Source organism: Vanessa atalanta, chromosome 15 (genome assembly GCF_905147765.1).
Source record: "Vanessa atalanta chromosome 15, ilVanAtal1.2, whole genome shotgun sequence".
Classification (NCBI taxonomy): Eukaryota; Metazoa; Arthropoda; class Insecta; order Lepidoptera; family Nymphalidae; genus Vanessa; species Vanessa atalanta.
The window spans coordinates 1692363-1715801 of NC_061885.1; the positions used below are offsets into that span (position 1 = coordinate 1692363).

The following is a 23439-nucleotide window of genomic DNA, read 5'->3' on the forward strand; positions in this document are numbered from 1 at the left end:
TGTACATATGTAGAGTAAAAATTACACTTGACAAACGCTGTAATTGTAATAATTTAACAAATTAAAACAAATATATAATGTGTAGAAGTATGAATTATGTTTAGTTTAGATACATTTATTAAAACGTATATTTTCTTTTACACGACACAAGTATTAAACTCACGTAGTAATGATAGCACACCTTGGGAATCAAACGATTGCCGCCTGGCTATTTCTATTCATATTCAAAATATGTATTTAATTAGTTTCGCAAAAAAAAAGACCCGCCGAGTTTCTTGCGCCGGTTCTTCGCAGGTCAGGATGTTTCATTTTCCGAACCGGTGGTAATTTTTAATCTGACTATCAATAAGTAAGTGTAATGCTTCTACATTGAATTAAGTAATTTGAATTTGAATGTACTCATACTAAATTTGCACCTAAAGTTATCATTATATTATTTAATAGATAACATCCTACGTCATAACAAATCACTGTCAACGTCTAGTTGCTAATGTCAATTTTATTTGCAAATCGTATTCGCACTAATGTTTTGTTTAGTGTAAATCTAAGTTTTAACGCAATATTTTGCTCTAAAATATGGAGAAGTATGATACTTCCCAGCTCACAGAGTTTCCTCGTTTCGAGTCTGAGTCGAATCAAAGTGGCGTGACAACGTTTTTAAATAAATTATGGAAATTCCCTATATTTACACCCAGTGAAACTGCGGATGGTCAAGATAATAAAACTCTTAGTGACGATAAACACAGTGAATCTGGCAAAGTCAATGACGATAAGGAATATGAAGATATTAAAACGGAAACCGGGAATGATGTTGTTGAATATGAAGGCAGGAGCTTACCAAATATTTTGAAACGAATTAGCGGCCTTGCTGCTTTAGGTTCAGGGGTAATTATCGTTTAAATATTAATTAATTATATTGATGTATCTTGTTTCCGAAGAATGATAGTTAAAGAATGAAATTAAAATGTTATCCAACTTAAACTTTTAAATGTTTTTAGGGTGGCACCAAATATGAAGACACAGAATTAGCTCGCTACTGGATGCCGGACGATATCTCGCGCGAATGCTACGAATGTGCGGCACGATTTAGTGCTTTGAGAAGAAGACACCATTGCCGTGTGTGTGGGCAGATCTTCTGTTCACGTTGTTGCAGCCAAAGAGTGCCAGGTGAGTAATATTTTTTATAACTATAATTTATCCCACTTGAAGAAAAAAATCAAATAAGTACTTTTGAATCATTAAATACCATATACAAACACATATATATATAATGTTATGGCCAATATTTATATGATTGTATAATTGTATTGCTTTTTCTGTAGTGGTTTTTGCCCACTATAATTTAGAATTATTAATTTTTTTTTAATGTATTTGTGAATATAGACATCTTGTGTAAGTAGTAACTTTATTGTACAATAAAGTTAAGAATCATACTTCTTATTTAAGTGCATTAAAAATTGTATGTAGGAAATAAAATAAAGGTCAATTTTATTCATCATTGCTTAAAAAATATTTCTAGGTCAAATATTTGGTTGTGCTGGAGGTTTAAGGGTATGCACGTACTGCTGTAAGGTGGTGCTTACATATCTGCGAGAAAACGACATGACTGGAGACATTTCACCAGACCTTCGTACTTTACAAGAGAGTTTACAGGTACTAAACAATCCAACCAATAAATATTATACAAGATTTTTTGATCCAACAAAATGTAAACCAAACATTATTTATTTTAATGGAAAACTAGTTTCTACTAGTGGCTTTGCCTGACTGTGAGATTGAGGTACCCTATGTTTTTTTTGTATCCCTGGCATTTTTGTTACCCTTACCTCACGAGCACCCAATGACAATATGCACCTCTTTACCAGTAACATTACAAAAACAAATTTACAGTATCTTTACCATGTACGGTAATGTATAGTGTATTTTTGTTGTCATTGGTTCTTTAATTTTTCTTAACATTTTCCAGGTTAAATTCCCAGACAGTAAGGCCCAACACAAGAATCGTGATTTCATTTTCGCCCGAGAACAGGAGCCTTGTGAAGTGCGCAGCTCGACTAGAGAATCTATACATGATGTATTCAGGCAACTGTACTTTGCAGTGCCGACCCAACAGCACAGGTATATTATAAAAATAGCAATGTGTTGAATTTAGTACAATTAATCAAAAGCCTACCAGGTGTACAATGCATATTGCTCAGAAAAAGATTAAAATAACTTGTTTATTTTATTTTACAATATATTATTGGACTTAATTTGCTAAATGGGAAAGCTTTTCCAGCTGAAACTCACTCATCAGATATTCTACTGTCAAACAAGAATATTTAGTATTCTTGTGTTCCAGTTTGAAGAGTAAGTGAGCCAGTGTAACAAAAGGCACAAGGGACATAACATCTCAGTTTCAAAGGTTGGTGGTGCAATAGTGCCTTATGGGATGGGTAATATTTATTACAGTGCTTTCTTTGGGCGGTTTCGACCACTTATCATCAGGTGGCACTTTTGCACCTACATATTTCATAAAAAATACACAATTTAATTTTTTACTTTTGTAGTAATAAGTTTGTTTATGTTAAGATTTCGTCTCGTACGATACAATAACGTCTGGCGTGGCTGTGACGTCCTGCAGTGGGTGATTGACAATACTTCGCACAAAACCAGGTGATTAGTAACAATTTTTTTTGTGTCTTTTCATGTATTTAACTCATTAAAAAAATTTATTATATATTTTACCATTAACCAAAAATCAAGATTTTATGATAACCGATTTAATACTGGGACTCATTGATATTCTGAGCTGTATCCATCGTCGAGACTGGCTTGACTGTTGGTAGTTTAAATAATAAATAATATAAATGTTGGACAACATTACATACATTACTCTGATCCCAATGTAAGTAGCGAAAGCACTTGTGTTATGGAAAATCAGAAGTAACGACGGTACCACAAACACCCAGACCCAAGGCAACATAATTAATGAACTTTTTCTACATCGACTCGGCCAGGACTCGAACCCTCAGAGTAGCGTACCCATGAAAACCGGTGTACACACTAGTCGACCACGGAGGTCGTCGTGTTTAGTTGTACTTGCATTTACCTTCTCCATAACGGTGTAACTACAGGCTCACGACACCATATCTTAGTTCCCAAGTTTAGTGACGCTTTGAATATGTGAATATTATGTTAACCATTCGTTAACATTTTTTACAGTTCGTACTTTTTAATGGAATGCGGTGACCACTTAGCATGGCCTATTTGCCATTTTTATTTAGAAAATCGATGTGTTCAACAGAGCCCAAGCGACAGTTTTGTGCCAGAGCCTTCTAAACAATGGCTACATGGAGCGCATGACGGAGCCCGCGCAGTTTGCAGACTACGGCCTCTATCGTCCCATACAACTAGCACAAGAAAGCGAAACCAATGATCCGCCACCGGGTAGCTGTATAATATATTCCAACTACCATTTATATCCACTTTAATTAATTAAAAAAAAAAAAATGTTTTCTAACAAGTTTTTTTCTTATTTTTTTTTTAATAGTAATTGACAGTAGAAAAATGTTTGTTTATTTTAACACTTTTTCTAAAGCCGATGCCGAAGACTGCAGCAGCAGGCTCGTTGAAAGCGTGTCTTCGTATTGTCTCGATCTAAATCTTGGCAACAGCTCAGCGAGACTGATCAAGGCCACTAAAACAGGTAACAATTAAAAGTATTGCCAGTAGAATGTATGACGTGTGGTCAGTGTCTTTATTATAAAATTGTATTTGATTTTGTTTTTTTTTTTCAATAGAACAAAAATCAACGCCATCTAGTGATGATGAACAACCCATGCTGGACCATACTGAAAGTGAGTTTAAAATTGGAATATCTTTTATGATTATATAATATATTACAATGTATGTTTTGTTTTCCAATATCAATTAATGCAAATCGGTATTATTGTAAAAGTAGTTTTTAAAAGTATTTGTTAAATTAAATTTATTTTTTATCTGTTCCGCTTTGGGCATACCCAATTTAAGTATATTCTGTTATCCATGTCGACTTATCGGTTGTCCTGCTCCCTCTTACATAAATCTAATAAAGAATAAGCGAAATGGCATATCAACAAATAACTACCTAGTTTACAAGAAAATACATTATTAACAAATGTATTTAATATTTTATTTATAGTAACAATAAATTCGTTATTTACGACAAATAATAATTATATAATGTAAACAGAGCGCATGTTAATGATAATATCTCACTAAACAAAAATTACCGAATTTATTAAGAATAATAATAAATAGCTTCTTTCGACAAGTGTCAGGTCTTCTTGCTTACTCGCTTTTGGTTAAATTAATTGTTGACAATTGACCTTAACTTAGTGCGCAAAATCTCAGTACCGGACAGCGCGTCTAGTACACATAAATATTCTAATATGTACGATCGATGTCAATGTACGATGACGTCGTATAGTGACGCTCCACGCTTGTATCGATATATCGTTACAGAAATTAAGTTTATAATTATAATTTATAATAATTATGAATGATACCTGAAAATTAAATCTGTTAATTATGAATTATAGATAGATAGTTTATAAGCATGTAACATTTGTTTTTTAAATGTTACTAGCATGTTTTATAAAAATCAAAGGTAAAAATGATTTCTTTGGAATTAGATTCATTGAAGTCATCAGTCACATATATGACTTTAAACGAGAATGCCGTTTACGCGTTTCTTTAACACGCCACCGTTTGCGTTAACCCGAGGAGAAAGATTTGGCTTCCCAGTCCCGCTTCATATTGTTGTCTCGCTCGTATTCAATTTCGTAAGATACTCGGACCTTAACAGCGATTTCCCTCTTACTGCTACTTGACATTCGAGAGAGGAAGACATTATCTAATTATTCAGCTCCTAAGTAAGCCCGCCCGTGCAACCCACAGCGGCGGCAGAGGGCGGCAAGGCGCCGTGCCGCGCCATCGCGGAGTCGGGCGAGGAGCACCTGCGGCTGCTGATGCGGCAGTGGCTGGCGCGCGACGCGCTGCCGGCGGCGTGGCTGGGCGCGCTGTACCCGCTGTGCGTGCAGGCCGCCGACCTCACCGTGCCCGGTACGTCCGTGCGCGAAACTAGCTGAGCAGTTTCCTTTAGACTACTCGCATTCAACGCACATAGGTGAAATTTGAGAAATTACAAAGTTCAATATTTTGTCTTTGTGTTAAAAATCAAATTCTACAATGACAAATAGAATATAAATATTTAATAAAATCCTTGATGATAATTAATAGAATTGCGTCGATACAATGAAAACTGCAGGACACAACAAAGTACTTATTTAGTTTTAATATATAACATATATACTATATATAAAATCATATTATATTAGGAAAAAAAAAAGGAATAGTAAAAAATGTATCGAGAAAATTTCGATACGTTCCATTAGCATCACTATATTATGAACATCGGAGCGTTAAATCGACTGCCAAAAATAATTTTATAAAACTGTATAAAAACATTGCTAGCTTACGAAGCTGCACTTAACTGGGTCGGCTCAATTAAAGGTTATTGGGTTTTTACTTTGAATACATTCTCAGTAGCGGCACAAAAATTTTGTTAATTAGCAGTGTTTATACAATCGGGGAGTTCGTAATAACGTTGATCCTGTGCTTGAAATGTCTTTGTCGGATCGCCATCCCGTCAGTGTCTCACTCTGAGAGGTAATAGAAAGTGTAGCTGTGTTCGTGAACAAAATCTCCAGTGCAGTTGGCTAGTGTCCTTTAAGAATGATCCCCCCCCCCTCCCAAATCATTCAGAACGATACATCACCACATAAGAACATGTTTCGAAACATTAATAATTCGAGTAGTTTTCTCGGTAGAATCTACATTCCGAACCGGTGGTAGCTTGACTTTAAACAGTTTGTTAAATGACGATTCAGAAGTGCTTGTAAAAGCCTACTCGAATGAAGTATATTTTGATTCGATTTGATTTGAAAAATAATATATCTTCTCCGATCTTTGTAGATATGATGAGCAATGACATCGACGTACGAAACTACGTGCAAGTAAAGAAAGTGCCCGGCGGTAATATGACGGACAGCTGCGTCATACCCGGAGTCGTCATGACCAAGAATGTTGCCCATAGGTTCGTTGAAACCTTTTACCTCTATGGATTTGGTCCCAACTTTGTTAATAAAAAAATATTAGTGATTTGATTGTTTTACATTTATAAATGAGAAAATAAACCATTGTTTATGTATAATGTAGGTTGTGGTAGGCGAGCGGGGAGATGACCTGATTGGAGGTGGTTACCATCTGTTATAGAAATTGACATATACAATATGTATATGAATTTAACCATTCGTTACATCGCCTATGCGCCGCTAACCTTGGGAACTAAGATGTTACGTCCCTTATTTCTGTAATAAACTCACTAACCCTTCAAACCGAAATACAACAATAATAGCGGTAGGAATATCTGATGAATGGAGGGTTTCTATTCAGACATATATATAATAAAATGCTGGAGTTAGTATTCAATATTGTTAATTGTATAAGATTATTTACGTGTACTAATTAAGTAAGTACTAAGTTCTATTTTGAACTGACGTAAGCTTTGAATTAACTGATAATAATTGCTTGTAAAATGTCGATGTAAAAGTTCTTCACGTCCATTTGAATAAATTTCTTATTTTTATTTGAAACACATTTAGTTCAATACAGTTTTCTGTTGAGACTAGATGTTAACGAATAGTTTACTTATTACAGAGGGATGCCTAAGCAGATTTCGAATCCGACAGTGCTGCTTCTAGATTGTTCCATAGCGTACCAGAGAGTGGAAGGAAAGCTCACCTCCCTGGAACCACTTCTAATGCAGGTTGACTAACGGTCCAAGAAACATTGTCTTAAGTGTGAAACTATGTAGCGTTAACTGTCATATCAAATACTGCCTTTTTGCAAATATGTTACAAACGAAATAAATCTGGTTAATCGATACTTTTCCTAATACAGTCCTATGATGAATGTTTCACGTAGAAACAGCACCGACTCCGTAGATAAAAAGTGTGCCATATATTGAATATATAAAATATCAATATATCATTAGTATTCAGATAAAATATAATATGGATAGAAATGTTTAAACCGCCGCGGCAGGAGCACGAGTACCTGTCGCGCTGCGCGGCGCGCGTGGCGGCGCTGCGGCCCGACGTGGTGCTGGTGCGCGGCGGCGCGGCGCGCGCGGTGCAGGACGCGCTGCGCGCGCGCGGCGTGGCGCTGGCCACGGCCGTGCGCGAGCGCGCGCTGGCCCGCGCCGCGCGCTGCGCCCGCGCCGACCGCGTCGCCTCCATCGACGCGCGCATCGGCGCGCCGCGCCTCGGCTCCTGCCGCAACTTCTACGTGCGCAACTGTGAGTAGTAGTAGCGCCGCCTAGTCACCGATCGCCATATTGTCCGTCTCGAGAGTCCATCTCACGTAAACGTCGACTCCTTTTCGATTACATGTGTTACTTCTTAAAATTAACCCGTTCAATTTTATAAACTCCGTATCTGCAAAATGGCAACTTAAATGATAAATTGTATGTAATCGAAAAATTTGCCTTCGAACCTTTTCAAATAATATTATAATGAAAGGTTTATGTCATGTCCCGGGTACTTGTTTCCGAACAGATTGCTTCTAAATTCAATATTTTTTTGCCATGTGACTGAAATAATATTGCGACTCGGTTTCCTCAGTTTCCAGCAAGACGCTCATGGTTCTCGAGGGCTGCGCGGAACCTCAGCTGGGATGCTGCATCCTACTCAGAGGCGGATCCTTGCAGGAGCTAATTCGCGTGAAGAGAATCGTCAAATTCATGTTGTTGGCCTGTTACAATTGGAAATTGGAAAAGGCGTTTTGGGGTGACATAGAGGCCGTGTTGCCCGAGCCGGGAACTTTTATCGACGACGAAACGCCTAACGAGCTCACGGATGATGTAGACGAAACGCTAAAAAAAGACTTGATCACTAAAGACGATAACGATGACAGCAAGTCGAGTAACGATACATCGGAAACGGACGATAATATCTTCGGAAATACTCAAACTGAATCTCTCACTGAAGCGAAAACGAATGAAAATGTAGTTGAATCGTCTAATAACGAAGCTGAATCTCATGAAAAGTCTGATAATATAACAGAAACGAATGACGAAAACAAACCAAATGATGCCGAAATGAATAAAGCATCGGAAATAGATGATCCGTTGCAAAAATCTAAACAGTTCGCGCGTAAAACGGATAGCGATAAGAATCTAAGCTGCGGTGTTCCGATCAAAGATTTCAGCGATCCCCTTCAATCTAGGATGTCTATAGATGATGACGTTTTCCTGCCGAAGGAAGAGGCTAAGCTGAAAGCGGACACGCATAGCGAAAGGTAAGTCAAGTTTAAACCGTATGTGTGTTGAGTTATGATTTATTTATGTTCTTAAATAGGCTTGTTTCCACTAATAATAAATCGGATGGCTTTGAGTTTCTAATGATTAACCATGATAATTAGTAAATAAAAAAACAACTTTTCTACAAAAATAATAAAAGATTAATTATATTTTTGGAAAATAAAATCGACAAAATAAGGCATTTAATCACGTGACATTAAACACCAATCAGAGTTGCGTGACGTCACACCTCGCGAAACAAGCGCGGAACGCTACGTTGTTGCTATCAATTATCATTATGGCAGATAAACTGGGGGTACTACTTGGTTCTGGATCTTTCAAACACTCTGCGATTATTGACAAACTTTGTTTTTTCAACATATATCTTCTTGGCATTCGAACTTCGTTGGTATACAACCTGGTTTCATGCGCACTTGTGTCTTTACCCATAATATGATACTCTGTATAATTAGTCATATCATTTGGCAACTAAAAACATAAGAAGAGTTTGAATTATTACATTTTATAAAACGAAAATAATATTTTAACTCAAACAAATCATAAAGTCCTATTCTAGTCCTAACATTTTATAGGTTATGTGTAATATATTATATTTGCTAAATTCATTTCTTTTACGATACATTTATAACTAGATATATCAAGTTGTATTTAATACTTACATCGAAATGATCTTCACAGAAATAAATTGTGGAATTAGTTGACAAAATAAGAGCATCTTGCCTCCATGCCATTTTTAAGCACTTTATTCGTATTTATTTATTGTTTGGTACGCATATGAATAATTTGTCTGGCGTTTTTATCATTGTACTTTCACATTGGGGCACCATACAGTATTTATAATACGAGGAATTCATTATTTATTAAAAAACACAATTGACTGTCATACACAAACACGGCTGTTTCGCGAGGTGTGACGTCATTCAAGACGCCATGACAGTCTTAGCCTTTTTCGCGGTCAATTTCAAGTTCATTTCTAAAAACTCAAAATACTAACATAAAAAACCTATTTTTCTTAAAATAGTATATTTTTGGGGTGAAATAGATGCTAAGCTATAGTTTTAAACTAATTTCCAAATTTTGTCAACTAGCCTATTGTTATTGTTTCTCGATGTCCGGGTTCCGTATCTCGTTAGTGACTTTATATTTTATATATAAAGTATATTCTGTATTTAAGTCATCAAAATCGAACCGGGTTTAGAACAATGTTCTAATGAATTATAATTGAAAGTACAAAAAAATATTATTCTAAATTTATAGCATTAAATTATTACAAGAACCGCATGACCCTATAAAAGAAAAATAACGCTAAGGACATAGTAGACTAATTTTATGTGATTACAGTTCAAATAAGTATAATAAGAATAATTTTGGTGGCCACGAAGACAAGAGTTTTTTTTTATGATATCGGCAGCCCGGGTAAATGGACCACCTGACGGTAAGGGGTCACCACTGCTCATAGACGTTGGCTGTAAAAAATATTCAACACTATTTACATCGCCCATGGGCCATCAACCATGAGAACTAAGACGTTATATCCCTCGGGCCTACAACAATACTAAGTACTATTTAGCGGTAAAATATATGCTGAGTGGGTGGGACCTACCCAGCCGGGCTCGCACAAAACCATACCACCAAGCAGAAGAAAAAAAAGTTCGATGTAAACGTAGAGTGGTCCCCGCAGATGGTGCACGGACGACGTGGTGCTGTCCATGTCCCCCAACATCGTGATCCCGGCGCCCGCGCTGCGCCTGCTGCCCGCGCGCGCGCCGCCCGCCGCGCCCGCGCCGCGCGCGCCCGCGCCCCCCCCGCGCGCACGCACGCGCGCCCCGCCGGTGCGCCGCCTGTGCTACCTCTGACGACTTCACTATTTGTGACATTCTTTAGCGGACGTAACTCTGCTTCATTTAAAATATACGGGTGGCATTTTCCCCATTGGCCCCTCTCGCTTGACAGTGAAGTCCTCCCGCCGCGTCTTTACGCGATATTCTCAAAAACTATCAAAAGGATTTTGATTCGATTTTCACTAATCGATGGGGTGATTCAAGGGGAAGTTTTGGGTCATTATGGTTTATGAATATTGGAAATACGATGATGATTGTTAAAGTTGACAGAAAATATGCGGCCAATAGTGATGTCGTGCGAAGTCAGGACTAGTAGCTAGTGCTGTATAATTAACAGCTATTCATGATAATTTTGTACAGGCGAACCATCCATTCATCGACCGACCAATAACAGCGCCTGCGGACGACCCCGCGCTGAGAGCGTCTCTTGCACACTTCCGTGCCACGGGCTGTCGGTTGGCGGCCGATACACATAAACGTATGTAAACGCGGGCACAAATAACTACATATTTAAAAAAAATCTGTAATTTTTTTTTTTAATAATTTCAAGGTTTAATTTAACAATATTTTATTAAAGTATTGTTTAATAAGGTTTCTATATATATGTCATCATTTGTATGCAATTTAATTAGGGTTGGCTCAGTATGTATTGCATTAAGAGGATTTGGTACTTTTGAGGCATGATACTTGATACTTGAGAATAGTTTCGCTAGACGCTTAATACTCCGTCATCAGGTGGTTTAAAACTTACATAGTCATATAATTTATAAAATTATTAAAAAATTTTTTTAGGGTATTAGGGTCCTTATGATACCTTTCAGTTGATATGGAATAATCAACCCATCTCACCCTTTAACCTAAATTATAAGGACCATACAGCATATTTTAAAAATCTTTATGTATATCTTCGGAACTAATGATCCAATTTCAAAAAAAAATTCATAGCAAAGTTATTCTGTATGGTAAAAAAATTGTTTGAATTTAACAAAAAAGTTATTGTTGTAACCTAAGTTACTCCTTATTACATCAGCTATCTGCCAGTGAATCTCGTCAAAATCGGTCCAGTCCTTCCATAGATTAGCCGGAACAAACAGACAAAAATAAAAATAAATGTTATTTTGGTAAATGTACTGTGTTTACATACATATTATGCATTTAGTAATAAGCGGTTTTTTTTTTAATATTACAAACAGACACTCCAATTTTATTGTATTTATATCATATAATTTTGTTTATTAACAAATTGTACACGCGCGAAGCCGGATTGGCTCGCTAGTATTCTGTAAGTAAATCAAACATTTTTCTCTGCAGCGGGATGCCCCAGATACAATCCGTCCGTGGTGAAGAAGATAGAAGCGGTAGAGTCAAGCAAGCCTACCGAGCCAGAACCACTGGATCCGCTGTCCCCTGAGAACCACCAGCGCCTGAGCCTGTTGCTGTACAGCTACAGTAGCAAGTCGCCCAACGTGCCCGACTTCTGCGTTAATCCCTGGTCAATATCATATTAAAAAAATTAACAGTCAAAGTCAAAGTCAAAAATCTTTATTCAATATAGAAGTGTTTACACTTGCTTATTGATTGTCAAAAATCTACCACCGGTTCGGAATTTAGCACCTCGGACCTGAGAAGAACCGGCGAAAGAAACTCAGCGGGACTTTTTTTTTTTTTAACCATTTTCCATGTACAATTTTAGTTATTTGAAACAGCCTGGAGGCGATCATTTCATTCCCAAGGTGTGCAGTCAACTAAAAAGTCATTAGTGGTGTAATATCCTTTAGCAATTTTTTAGACCTTCGATTCAGGAATTGTATAAATATAAGGGAACTGACTGCCTCGTTGATCTGGTTCTAGTTAGCGACTAGATCGATCCAGGGTTTGAACCCAGTACCTCAAGATCTTATATCTCCTGGGTTGGGGCTGATAAGAAGTTATTGGTTAGTTCCATCGTAAAATTCCCAGTAACAACCCGGGGTCTAGAATTTGAAAGAATGCGCGTAAATCCGTTGGTCCTCTTGCGCTCACTTGTGCACTATAATATGTTCTGCATGAAAATTTGTATGAAGGTTCTGGTTTCTGAATCGCGCTTGCGTTTGGTTCGTCCCAATATATATATAAGGTCTCGACCTTGAGAGTATAATGTTTGCATTTGCGTACTGGGAAGAACGCAAATGCAAACATTATACTGGTCTTATAAGAAATATATTTATACACGAAGTAAATTTTTTTGGGTTGCATTGAGAATATAATATCAAGGTCGAATTGATGTAATGTTGAGCCAAAAGTTTTGTTCTGTGTTATACGAGCTAAATTGAGTTTTGTTTACTTGTTAAAGGATTGTGACGATGGAAATGTACGGCCGGAATGACATATCGCTGGGCGCCTTCTTGGAGAAGTACTGCTTCAACGGTGACCACAAGTGCCCTTCGGCTAACTGTCACATACCGATGAACCAGCACGTCAGGAAGTAGGTGGAATTTATTATATTTATATTGCACGCCGTGAACGCGAGCTGGAGACTATTGATTTAACTTAAGTATAATAATTTTAATTAAACATTCTTCGGAATTCTGTGTCAGTCTTTCAAGCTTTTGGACCACGAATCTTGACCATGTTTTGATTTTTTTTTGTGTAGCGGGTCCCTGAATAAACGTTTTATAAATGGTAATCTAAAATCGATACAAAAATGCGTCAATAGTCTATAAAATAAATCTATAAATTAAATTTACATTTCAAATTTAAATAATAGTGACTTCTTTTTATGACATTGGTTGGCGGACGAACATATAGGCCATCTGATGGTAAGTGGTCACCACCGCCCATAGACATAGGCCCTGTAAGAAATATTAACCATTTCTTACATCACCTATGCGCCACCAACTGGGAACTAAGATGTTATGTCCATTGTGCCTGTGATTGCACTGGCTTACTCACCCTTGTAACCGGAACACAACAATACAGTGTACTGTTATTTGACGGTAGAATATCTGATGAGTGGGTGGTACCTACCCAGACGGGCTTGCACAAATCCCTACCACCAAGTAAGCTACTTACCTACGTTTCAAACTGGACGGCAGTAGACAATTTCTTAGACCTCCGATCTCCTCTATGACTAGGAACTGCCTGTATCAATATTCTTACAGCGGATTTGTAATGTTGTAACAGATTTGTGCACGAGGACGTCTGCATAACGATAACTTGTAATACGATCGGACACAGCAACGTAGATAAAGCTAAGGAGGAACAGAGTAAGCACGTGAGTAATTATTAGTAATTATTTTTTAACTTGGTCTATTACATAATAAAACCATTTTCATTATTTGAATACTATAGACTACTACCATAGACTATTTGGCATATTACTCAATACAATATTATATTAAAGACAAAAAGTTTGGATATAATATTTATTGATTTCGATATAATTAAAATTGATCATCGGACATGGAGCCACCGTCCCCTCGCTCGCTCGTCAGGTGACGTTCTGGTCGCGCTGCGAGCGCTGCGGCGGCGTGTCGCGCGGCTCGCGGCTGTCGCGCGCGGCGCTGCGCGTGTCGCTGGCGCAGTACGTGCGCACGCGCCTGGCCGCGCCGCGCTACGCGCGCTCGCTGTGCGCGCACCCGCTGCACGCGCACTCGCACGCCTTCGTCAGCCGCCTCACCACCGCCTGCTTCCGGTCCGTGCCGCTCTCTGCTCGCCGCTGGACGCCACGACGTGTGCTCGTGTGGTAAAGTGGTTCGACTGCCGCAGGTACAACAAGATCTCGACGTACGAGGTGCAGCTGCCGCCCGAGGTGATCGCCATCAACTACGACACGCGGCAGATGCGGGAGGCGCTCATCGCGCAGCTCAACGACCTCATGCTCAGAGGTGCCATACGTAGACCTTTGTACTCAATATTGTATTTTATTACATTTATGAGTCATTTATTAATTACAAAAATTATACAATACAAGTAAATCATCAGTCGTGCTCGGTTGTGGAGGTAAACATCGTGTGGAAACCTGCATATGTTAGATAAAATTTTGCCTTATCCATCCGTATTGGAGAAGCGTGATGGAATAAACTCGAGATTTTCTCAAGAGAAGAGAAGGTTTATGTCCAACAGTGAGTAATTTACAAATTTTTACCTTTTTCATCAAAAAGACTTAATTTATTTAAAAAAAAAACTTACTATAGATTAGAAAATACTAAGTGTATTCGTCTAAACGGAGTTTTACTTTTATTGTTTGGGTTGGCGAAAGCGCACATGGGGCACGTGATGGTAAGTGGTCACCACCGCCCATAGACAATGGCGCTATAAAAAATATTAACGATTCTTTACATCGCCAATGCGCCACCAACCTTGGTAATTAAGATGTTATTTCCCTTGTGCCTGTAGTTACACTGGCTCAACCCTGGACGGGCTTGTAAAAAGCCCTGCCACCAAGTAGAAGCCTTTATATTTTATACGGTGCTGTCGAGCAGGTCACGAGACGTTCAGCAACGCGACGGACCCCGAGAGCGAGAAGGCGTACACGTCGTTCAAGCTGCACATGGAGCAAGTGCATCTCGCACTCACCACACACGAGCACACCTCGCTGGCTGGTAACCCGCGGGCCATGATTACTTATGAGTTGTTACTTTTAATAATTTGTAAATTATGTGATTTTAACTCGTACGGGCTTTAAGTAAAAATAACTTAATAAATTTTATTTAGTCGCCGGTACAATGTTGCGTTGCATAGAAACGTCGCAATGAAATTTCTTTTAATTTGACTGTCATCACGTAAAAGGCAATGTGTGTGTGTGTGCGTGCGCAGAGCGCGTGCGCAAGCTGTGGGGCGTGCAGGACTGCGTGGTGTCGGCCGAGAAGATGCTGCGGGACGCGCACCGCCCGCGCCCCGCAGACCTCGGTGAGGGCTGCCGCTGCTTCACTGGGACGGGTCTTATGGACGGCAAATGGGGCCCCTGGTGGCGAGCGGGGCCCTTAGATATATTAACCATTTATTACATCTATGTACCATCTTGGGAACTGAGATGTTATGTCCCCTGTGCTTGTGATTACACTGGCTCACTCATCCTTCAAACCGGGCCACAATAATACTGAGTATAACTGTTTGACGGTAGGACATCTGATGAGTGTGTGGTACCTACGCTCACTACTTACGACATGCTTAGTGGACGGGCTTGCACAAATCCCTACCACCAAGTGAAGTACGACTGCCTTTTAATGTAATATATCCGTAAATGTTTCATTGCTGAGTAATACTATTTCTCCTCTCATTGAGAACACTTGGAGCTACGCTGCTCTTCTACTCATTCGTTTCGGAATCTGTATCAGTGCTGATAGTTTTGATGGAAGCGCTAAACACGATGAACGGGCTAGTTAGCACACGTTCACTTAATTCGTCAGATGTCAGATGTCAGGTAGATCGGAGAGCAATCGGGGTTGTCGTCAAGCAAAGAAAACATTATGTTTGTCAAGCCAACCGATACTACGGAGTGTCTTTATTACACTGAAAGTACATATAAAAATGTAATAACATAATGATCGTAAGTGAGTCATACGAATTGTGTGACGTCAAGTGTCAAAAAACTTACAGGCACGTGTACAGCGCTAGCTTGTACATATTTCCAACTACAAAAAGAGATAAAATAAGTAAACAAAAATAAGCAATTATCTAAAATTAAAGGTACACATTTTCCCTTAGTCGGCTCATAACGTGACATCCGCGAGACGATGAAATCTCTATTCTTCTCTGGCAAAAAATATATCATTTATAATTTTAGTATAATCATTTAATAATTTTGTATATTTCAAATACAGTGGAAGAGAAACCGGATTTAGAGGAAATGACAGAAACTTCTAGCAACGATGTTGCAGGTAAGGAAGAGAGCTAACAATATTTAATTAAAATATATATCCTTTTATTTTCTCTCTTTACTTAATATAATTTACGAATAACACTAGATTTTCAAATTTTATCTTTATTTTTTACAACTAAATAATATTGGTCAATTATAATAAAATTTAGTCATTTTTTTACAATAGGTTACATACATTTGTATATGTTTAATACAAGGCTAATGACCAATAAACTTAGACCTGATACATTGCACAGCTAAAAATCGTCTTGCTTGAGTGCTATTTAAATTTAAAAAAGTTTGGATACGAGCAATTACTACCAAGAATTATTGAGTCAAATTCTCATAAAACTCAGATTCGTGATCATTAAAAATCCATAATATTATTTATTATTTAAAAATTGATAAAATTCGAAAAACCCATTTGCTTAGCTTATCAGCGTCGTTTCACTATAATGCTGTTACGACACATCCGCTAATAAAAATATTAACTTTGTGTGTATATCGTATACGTACTTATTCTTATAAAATTTCAGTTCTATCATACATCATGTACTGTATCAGGAAAAAAATTGTGTTAAAAAAATACACCAAAAATAACCCATAAATATCTTTATACGTATTTATTTTATTTAACTTTTTTCTCTCTTCCATAATAGAAAGTTTGGAACTTATTCCAACATACTCCAATTCACTAATAGTGATGTTAAAATTATTTCGTTTAATTTTCTGCCGACAGTACTTAAAAATAAATTCGATTACATTATCCTGAATTTATTATTTGTGTAATTGTAACTATTATGTTTGCAGAAAATCTACTAAAAGATTCGGATAAGGAACATGCCGGTGAGTAAAAAATGATATATGATGTGTCTCTGTTTAAAAAACATTTATTTAACATACAATGTGATGCAGGTACCGAGGAAGACGAAGAACGAGGAGACAAAAAGACCGTCAAACAAATACTGTCACAGCTTCTCTCCAACAATCATCCATCCAATCAGGTGAAGATTATCTACGTACTAATTAATGTAGTATACTTATTAATCTAACAATCAGTTAACATGGCGTTAATTCTTAAATGTTATATAGCGACCATGGTTATCGGGGATACGCCTGTAATGTGTAGCCCCACAGTCCCTAGATGACGTCAAACCGACCTAGTGTCCAAACAGCGCCGCTCTCTTCAATTAGTCGCGTTGTAGCGACCGAAGGAGACAGATTTGCAATATATTAAAATGCCGAAGGGCATCTTCGGCATTCACTGAAATTTGTTAAATATTTTATTTACCGTTTGAATCGTAGGTATATCTATGTGCCTTGTGCGCGCATGCGCTTATTTGATGCTGTTCCATTGGAGACAAAACGATCGTTATGTAAACTTCAATTATAAGCGTGATCTGATTTTTCTATTGCTCCCAAAATAATATAGAACGAATTATTTCTGTTCTTTTTGGGGATGATTGATAAAACACAGCACACCTTAAAGGAAAACGTATTTTTTTTTATCAACGTTAATGCGACAAAGTTACATATTTATTTCAGCATACTTACGTTTACAAAAGTATACTTCGCTCGCTTCTTCTTCGGGAATTGAGATAATTTTAAAAATTAATTTCATATTCGTCAATATATTTTAAAGTAGAAAATAAAAAGTTATTAAAAAATCTCTATTCCCGAAAGATGAGCTCCGTGCAATGATATCAGACGGCTCTATCAATTAATAATTATATTATATAATAATAGCCGATATAGCCCTGTGGCTAGAACGCGTGCATCTTAACCGATGATTTCGGGTTCAAACCCAGGCAGGCACCACTGAAATTTCATGTGCTTAATTTGTGTTTATAATTCATCTCGTGCTCGGCGGTGAAGGAAAACATCGTGAGGAAACCTGCATGTGTCTAATTTCAACGAAATTCTGCCACATGTGTATTCCGCCAACACGCATTGGAGCAGCGTGGTGGAATATGCTCCAAACCTTCTCCTCAAAGGGAGAGGAGGCCTTTAGCCCAGCAGTGGGACATTTACGGGCTGCTAATGCTAAAAATGCTAATGCTAAAAAATGCCGAATCGTTCCGATGGTATTTGTAAAAATTGGACAGTCACGATAAATATTAATATAAATGTCCTTTTATCGCCTGTTTATAAATAGATTACTGTGTATATTTTTAAACTATTTTTTTGCGGGCGATTTAACGCTGCGTTCAATGACTTGTGTATGTATGTGTTGTATTAGATAGTTACTTGTGTTGTTACTTTTCTTTAATGTGTGTGTTAAGATTTGTTTGAATGTGAGTATCTCTTACACATTTGTCTTTGTAGTAGTTAATTGTTCTGGAATACTTTAAGCACATGAAAATTCAGTGGTGCTTGCCTGGGTTTGAACCTGAAATGATTTTTTCAAACTCAAACTACCGCGTGGTGTATGAGTGGTGTATGAGTGGTGTATGAGTGGTGTATGAGTGGTGGTGAGTCGTGTGCGTGTGCAGGAGGGCATCATCGTGTCGAGCGGGCTGGTGGTGGTGTCGGTGCGCGCGGGCGACGTGGGCTCCGTCATCGCCGCCGCGCTCGCCTCGCCCACCTACCAGCGCTCGCTGCAGCACAGGTACACATGCACCCAGCCCCAAGACGACATACAAAACTAATTAACTCTTTCTAAATCTGAGATGACTCTATTTTCAGTCCATTAAATTTGTTTTGAGAATATTATATTACAACTAAAACGAATAAAACTGTCTCAATGATGCATCCTCTCTTCTTTAAGCAAATGTCGAACAGCGTAATTCAAAAATGTCAAAAAATATTCTATTAATTGTAGAAGCCAAAGCGACTGCGACGATGGTGAGAACTCAACTGGCAAAGAGAAAAGCGAAGCGGACAAGGCTAAAGCGAAAGCGAACGAGCACATTGAAGTCTTACTGAAGGTATTCCTTAGTGATACTTCACTATTACTTAATTGGAGATTGTGCCCCACTCGACAAAGGAACACACACTGACATATACACAATTAAATCTTTATATTTCCATCAGTCGCCTGTGTAACCAATATACGGGCCGGGCTTAAATTTTTTACAATTGACCTCTGACCACTGACAACCTATGAGGTCGTATACATAATAAAAATAAACTTTATTTCGGGTGTAGCGAATACAGTATCAGTGAGTAAATGTTTACTTAAAAATCTAGAATTATTATAATTACATAATTTAACAAGAAAACAATTACATTTTTACTTTACAAATTTTAAAATACAATACAATAATAAATAATTACAAGATTTAAAATAATAATATTTATGAATAATAATTTTAAAATAACAAAATAATTAAATTTTACATTTTTTTTAACATAATATTAATTTGATTTAAGCATTTAATTATTTTATTTAAAACACACCGTCTTATAAACAAAGCGATCAATTACAATAACTCTTAGACCTACGTTAATAATACGTGTGCACTTCCTCACCTCTCAGCACCTCCAGAGGGGACATACGACCTCTAACATTTAACTGCCACCAATTAACTGTTCAAATTCTCTGCCAATTATTCGATAAGTCACTCAGTCTCTATTTGTTCTGAAACTGACAAAAAAGCAATCCCATTTTTAATATGCAACCTCGACCAAGGAATAAAAGACGAATGAATTTTAAGAATTAAACATTTAGACTGAAGATATACATAATTAATTTTTTTAATTAATATTTTAATTATATTCAAATATTTTGTTTAATTCATTATTTATACTTTCATTTCAGGATGGTCTTCTCTGTCGGGTGTACTACGCGTCCCAGTTCCACAAGTTGAGGCACATGTTGCTGGCGCCCCTCGATTACAACGAGGAGAATAAACAATACTGGGAGGAGGGGAAGTGTTGTGAGGACCTCAAAGACAAGGACAGTTAGTGCAATCATCCCAACTCATGTGTATATCAATACTCACAATATTGGCGACTTTAGAAATTCCAAAAATGTATTTCGTCAATGCGACTTTAACTTGGAAACTAAGATGTTCTGTCCCTTCTGCCTGTAGTTACACTGACTCACTCACCCCTTCACACTGGAACATAAAAATACCAAGTATTGTATTGCTTGACGGTAGAATGGTACCTACCCAGACGGTTTGTACAAAGCCCTGCCACCTAGTCTGTCTCACACAAAATCAGTTGCGTCTATTAAAACATCGGATGTATATTTGTCTGCTGGTTTTTTAATGTTTATAAGTAAGTTACTATAAACACTTAAAACTAATTCTACCATTTTCAAACATATTCTGTGATTAGAAAAAATGTGTTACGTAAAAATATTGAATTATCCGTTAATATTTTCAAGTTTAGGGACTTTTATTATTGTATTATTATAGTACAGGTAAAATCGCCGGACACGTCTTGTCATTAGTATAACAATTTGTTTTAGATAAAGGATTATGTGAAATCGAAGAAGGGTTCATACGGTCGCTCGCACACTGCGTGCCGTGGGCGGCCAGAGGCGGTAAATCGGGGTCTACGTTTAACAAAACGAAAGGTTTGAACCTTATTTTAGAACCATTTTATAGTCTATTTTTGCATCTCTAATGTAAACAGTCACCGTTTGTTTATTAATGAGTGCATTATTTGCAGATGACCGATACGTCCTGAAGGAGATGACCAAGCCGGAGTGGCAGCAGTTTCTCGAATTCGCGCCGCACTACTTCAACTACGTGACCAACTGTCGCCAGAAAAAGTTGCCAAGCTTACTCGGTGAGGGAATATTGTATCGACGGGACACGGCGCACGTCGCCAGTCGCCGGAAGTGACTCAAGTGTGGTGTCCGCAGCGCGCATCCTGGGCGTGTTCAGCGTGGGCGGCGGCGGCAGCGGCGTGCTGGTGACGGAGCACGTGTGGTACGGCCACCCCGTGGCGCAGCGCTTCGACCTCAAGGGCGCCGCCCGCCCGCGCATGCCCGCCGCGCCCCAGCCCGCCGCCACCGCCGTGCTGCTGGACGACCACCTGCTGCGCAGTGAGTGCCTCCCCCCCCCCCCGTGCGTCCCGCTCTGACCGCTCCGACCGCTCTGACCGCTCCGGCCGCCCCGGCAGTGCGCTGGGAGCAGCAGCTGTTCGTGGGCGGGCTGGGCGCTCGCGCGCTGTGGGCGGGCGTGGAGCGCGACACGCGCTTCCTGGCGGACCACGGCGTCATGGACTACTCGCTGCTGCTGGGCCTGCACGCGCGCACGCTGGTGCTGGGCGTCATCGGTGAGCCGCTGCTGTTGTCTGAAAATTGTTGCTTTCTAGAGACCAACAATTTTTTGCCCGATCGTCAGTACGGTTTCCTTTAAAATCGTTCCATCTTGTTCAACTCTCAAGTGTACAAACACGGAGCCCTTTGTCCTGGCACGCCAAGCTCTTAGAAAATTATACAGATTGTGATGATTGACCATAGAGAAGAGTTGCACATTTCGTTCATTTACACTCGTTGTCATTTGACCGGACGTAACGTACTGACAATTCGGTAAAATTTATTCACACCAAAATTGAAGTCATCGCCAAATATATTTTTTACACACTGATTTCTACTTTTCGAATTCCCTTAATTTTGTAAAAATTTAGTATTCTATAAAATCCCCATCCGCCATCCAGTTCATCAAGTATGATTCTAATCAAACGCTTTTACACTTGATCAGAATCACCTTTTTTCATAAAAGAATGTCCAACATGTTTCTTAAAGACAACGATTCCCACTGTTGCGGAGCGAAACCGAAATAGTAAATGATAAATAGATAAGGCCATAGTTACACAGACCATTAACTCTCAAACATGCTTAAAAATAAATCATACACAATCGCCTCTAATAAGATTTGTCAATCGTTTTCAATCACACACCGACCGATAGATTACATCCGCACGTTCACGTGGGATAAGAAACTGGAACATCTCGTGAAGAAGAACCTGGGCTCCGGTCAGCCTACCGTAGTCTCGCCAGAGCAGTATCGGCGCCGGTTCTGCACAGCGTGTCGCAAGTACTTCCTGCACTGTCCGGCGCACTGGGAGCCGCTCTATGCGCCCGACCGCATCTAGGAGGCAGTCGGCACTTCGATCAGCTAGTACTACGGGTGTTAACTAAAAGGGAATATCGAAAATGCGATAGATTTATTAAAATCTCTATTTAATCGGAAGGCCGAAATATTCGGTTTGAAATTCGGACCGAAATTTGGATTTCAATATTTCATAGTCGTCGTTCAGTAATGCTGGGACCACACTAAAGTTTAATTATTGAGTTACCGTTAGTTATCCGTTTATTAGTGTAGAAACTTAACGTGCTATTTTTGTAAAGTAATTCAGAAGCCGTAGCCTTAATTTAATTACATACTTAAGTGGTCACACAGTGATCAAGACGCGCGTGCATGATTAGAAATTTACCTTAGTGTGGGGTAACGCTTATGGTTACTACTATGACTTCCCAGTGGTCCCAATATAAGAAATAATAGCATAATTCATTTTTAAAATAAACTCACAAAATTTAATATTCTTTATTAAATATTTATAAATAAATAAAAAAAAATCTTTGAGTTCCTTATTAATTAACCAAAGTCAATTTAAAAGAAGAAAAAGATTAAGAGACATCCAGTAGCATGGCTTAGATAATTTTTTTTTTCTCAAGGGTCAATTTGGTGCCCTTTTATATAACAACAAACGTGAACACAATGTGACAAAACCTTTAAAGATAAATATACATAACAAGACCTATCTCTATAGTAATTTCGTAAAATACCGTGGGTCTCGTCAAAAGACAAATCAAACAAAAGAAAAAACCATCAAATATGACGTAAATACCGTCTATTTTTTGTAAGTACCACACCATAAAATTAAACTGGTTTTAATTTTTTATATATGTTTACCATTTCACGAAATCATACTTAAGTATACAGACATAAAAAATAGGTTTATGATATTAATAGTTATTATATTATATTATTTATTCTTTTATGATTTTCGAATTTATTTTAATCGATTGCATGTTGCAAGCTTATTTTCTACTTATTAAGTAATCAATATTTTACATTCCTTCTCGATATTTCGTTTTAAGTAACTTAATTCGAATTTATAAAGTATTATTTAATGTGATAGAAAAATTAAATAAATTATGATTTGCTTGAATTTTTATTGTTTTATTTACCTTGTAATTAATTTCCAAAGTTTTAATCGTGTAAAAATATTCTATGTTGGTTACATATATAAATTATATATTTTAAACTCTTTTGGGAACCTGTGAAAAATCCAACCAAAAAAAAAAAGTTACTGAAAACCTCTGTGTCATACATTCACTCATGGAGAGGCGACCGTCAACAATAAATTAATTTATTTCTAATAAAATA

The 23439-nt window shown here is 38.0% G+C and overlaps 1 protein-coding gene across 1 annotated transcript; it reads left to right on the top strand.

The window, feature by feature from the left end:
- Nucleotides 1-510: 510 nt before the first annotated feature.
- On the top strand, nt 511-23126 carry LOC125069268 (1-phosphatidylinositol 3-phosphate 5-kinase). The gene is made up of 33 exons (XM_047678702.1): nt 511-885; nt 999-1167; nt 1520-1653; nt 1967-2118; nt 2572-2655; nt 3287-3429; nt 3581-3688; nt 3783-3839; nt 4921-5085; nt 5998-6118; nt 6742-6850; nt 7129-7381; nt 7707-8382; nt 10086-10219; nt 10583-10723; nt 11557-11737; nt 12578-12709; nt 13408-13498; nt 13719-13918; nt 13993-14111; nt 14709-14828; nt 15043-15135; nt 16050-16106; nt 16898-16933; nt 17003-17091; nt 18580-18695; nt 18909-19014; nt 19848-19989; nt 20505-20612; nt 20708-20827; nt 20904-21086; nt 21164-21319; nt 21957-23126. Exons 1-33 carry the CDS (start codon nt 577-579, stop codon nt 22139-22141), a joined length of 4989 nt encoding a protein of 1662 aa, XP_047534658.1. The 5' UTR covers nt 511-576; the 3' UTR covers nt 22142-23126.
- Nucleotides 23127-23439: the final 313 nt, after the last annotated feature.

Coding starts and splice junctions, on each gene's coding strand:
- LOC125069268 (XM_047678702.1), top strand. CDS start 577: ATGGAGAAGTATGATACTTCCCAGCTCACAGAGTTTCCTCGTTTCGAG. Junction 1,654..1,966: donor CTTTACAAGAGAGTTTACAG/GTACTAAACAAT, acceptor AACATTTTCCAG/GTTAAATTCCCAGACAGTAA. Junction 16,107..16,897: donor TTCTAGCAACGATGTTGCAG/GTAAGGAAGAGA, acceptor TTATGTTTGCAG/AAAATCTACTAAAAGATTCG.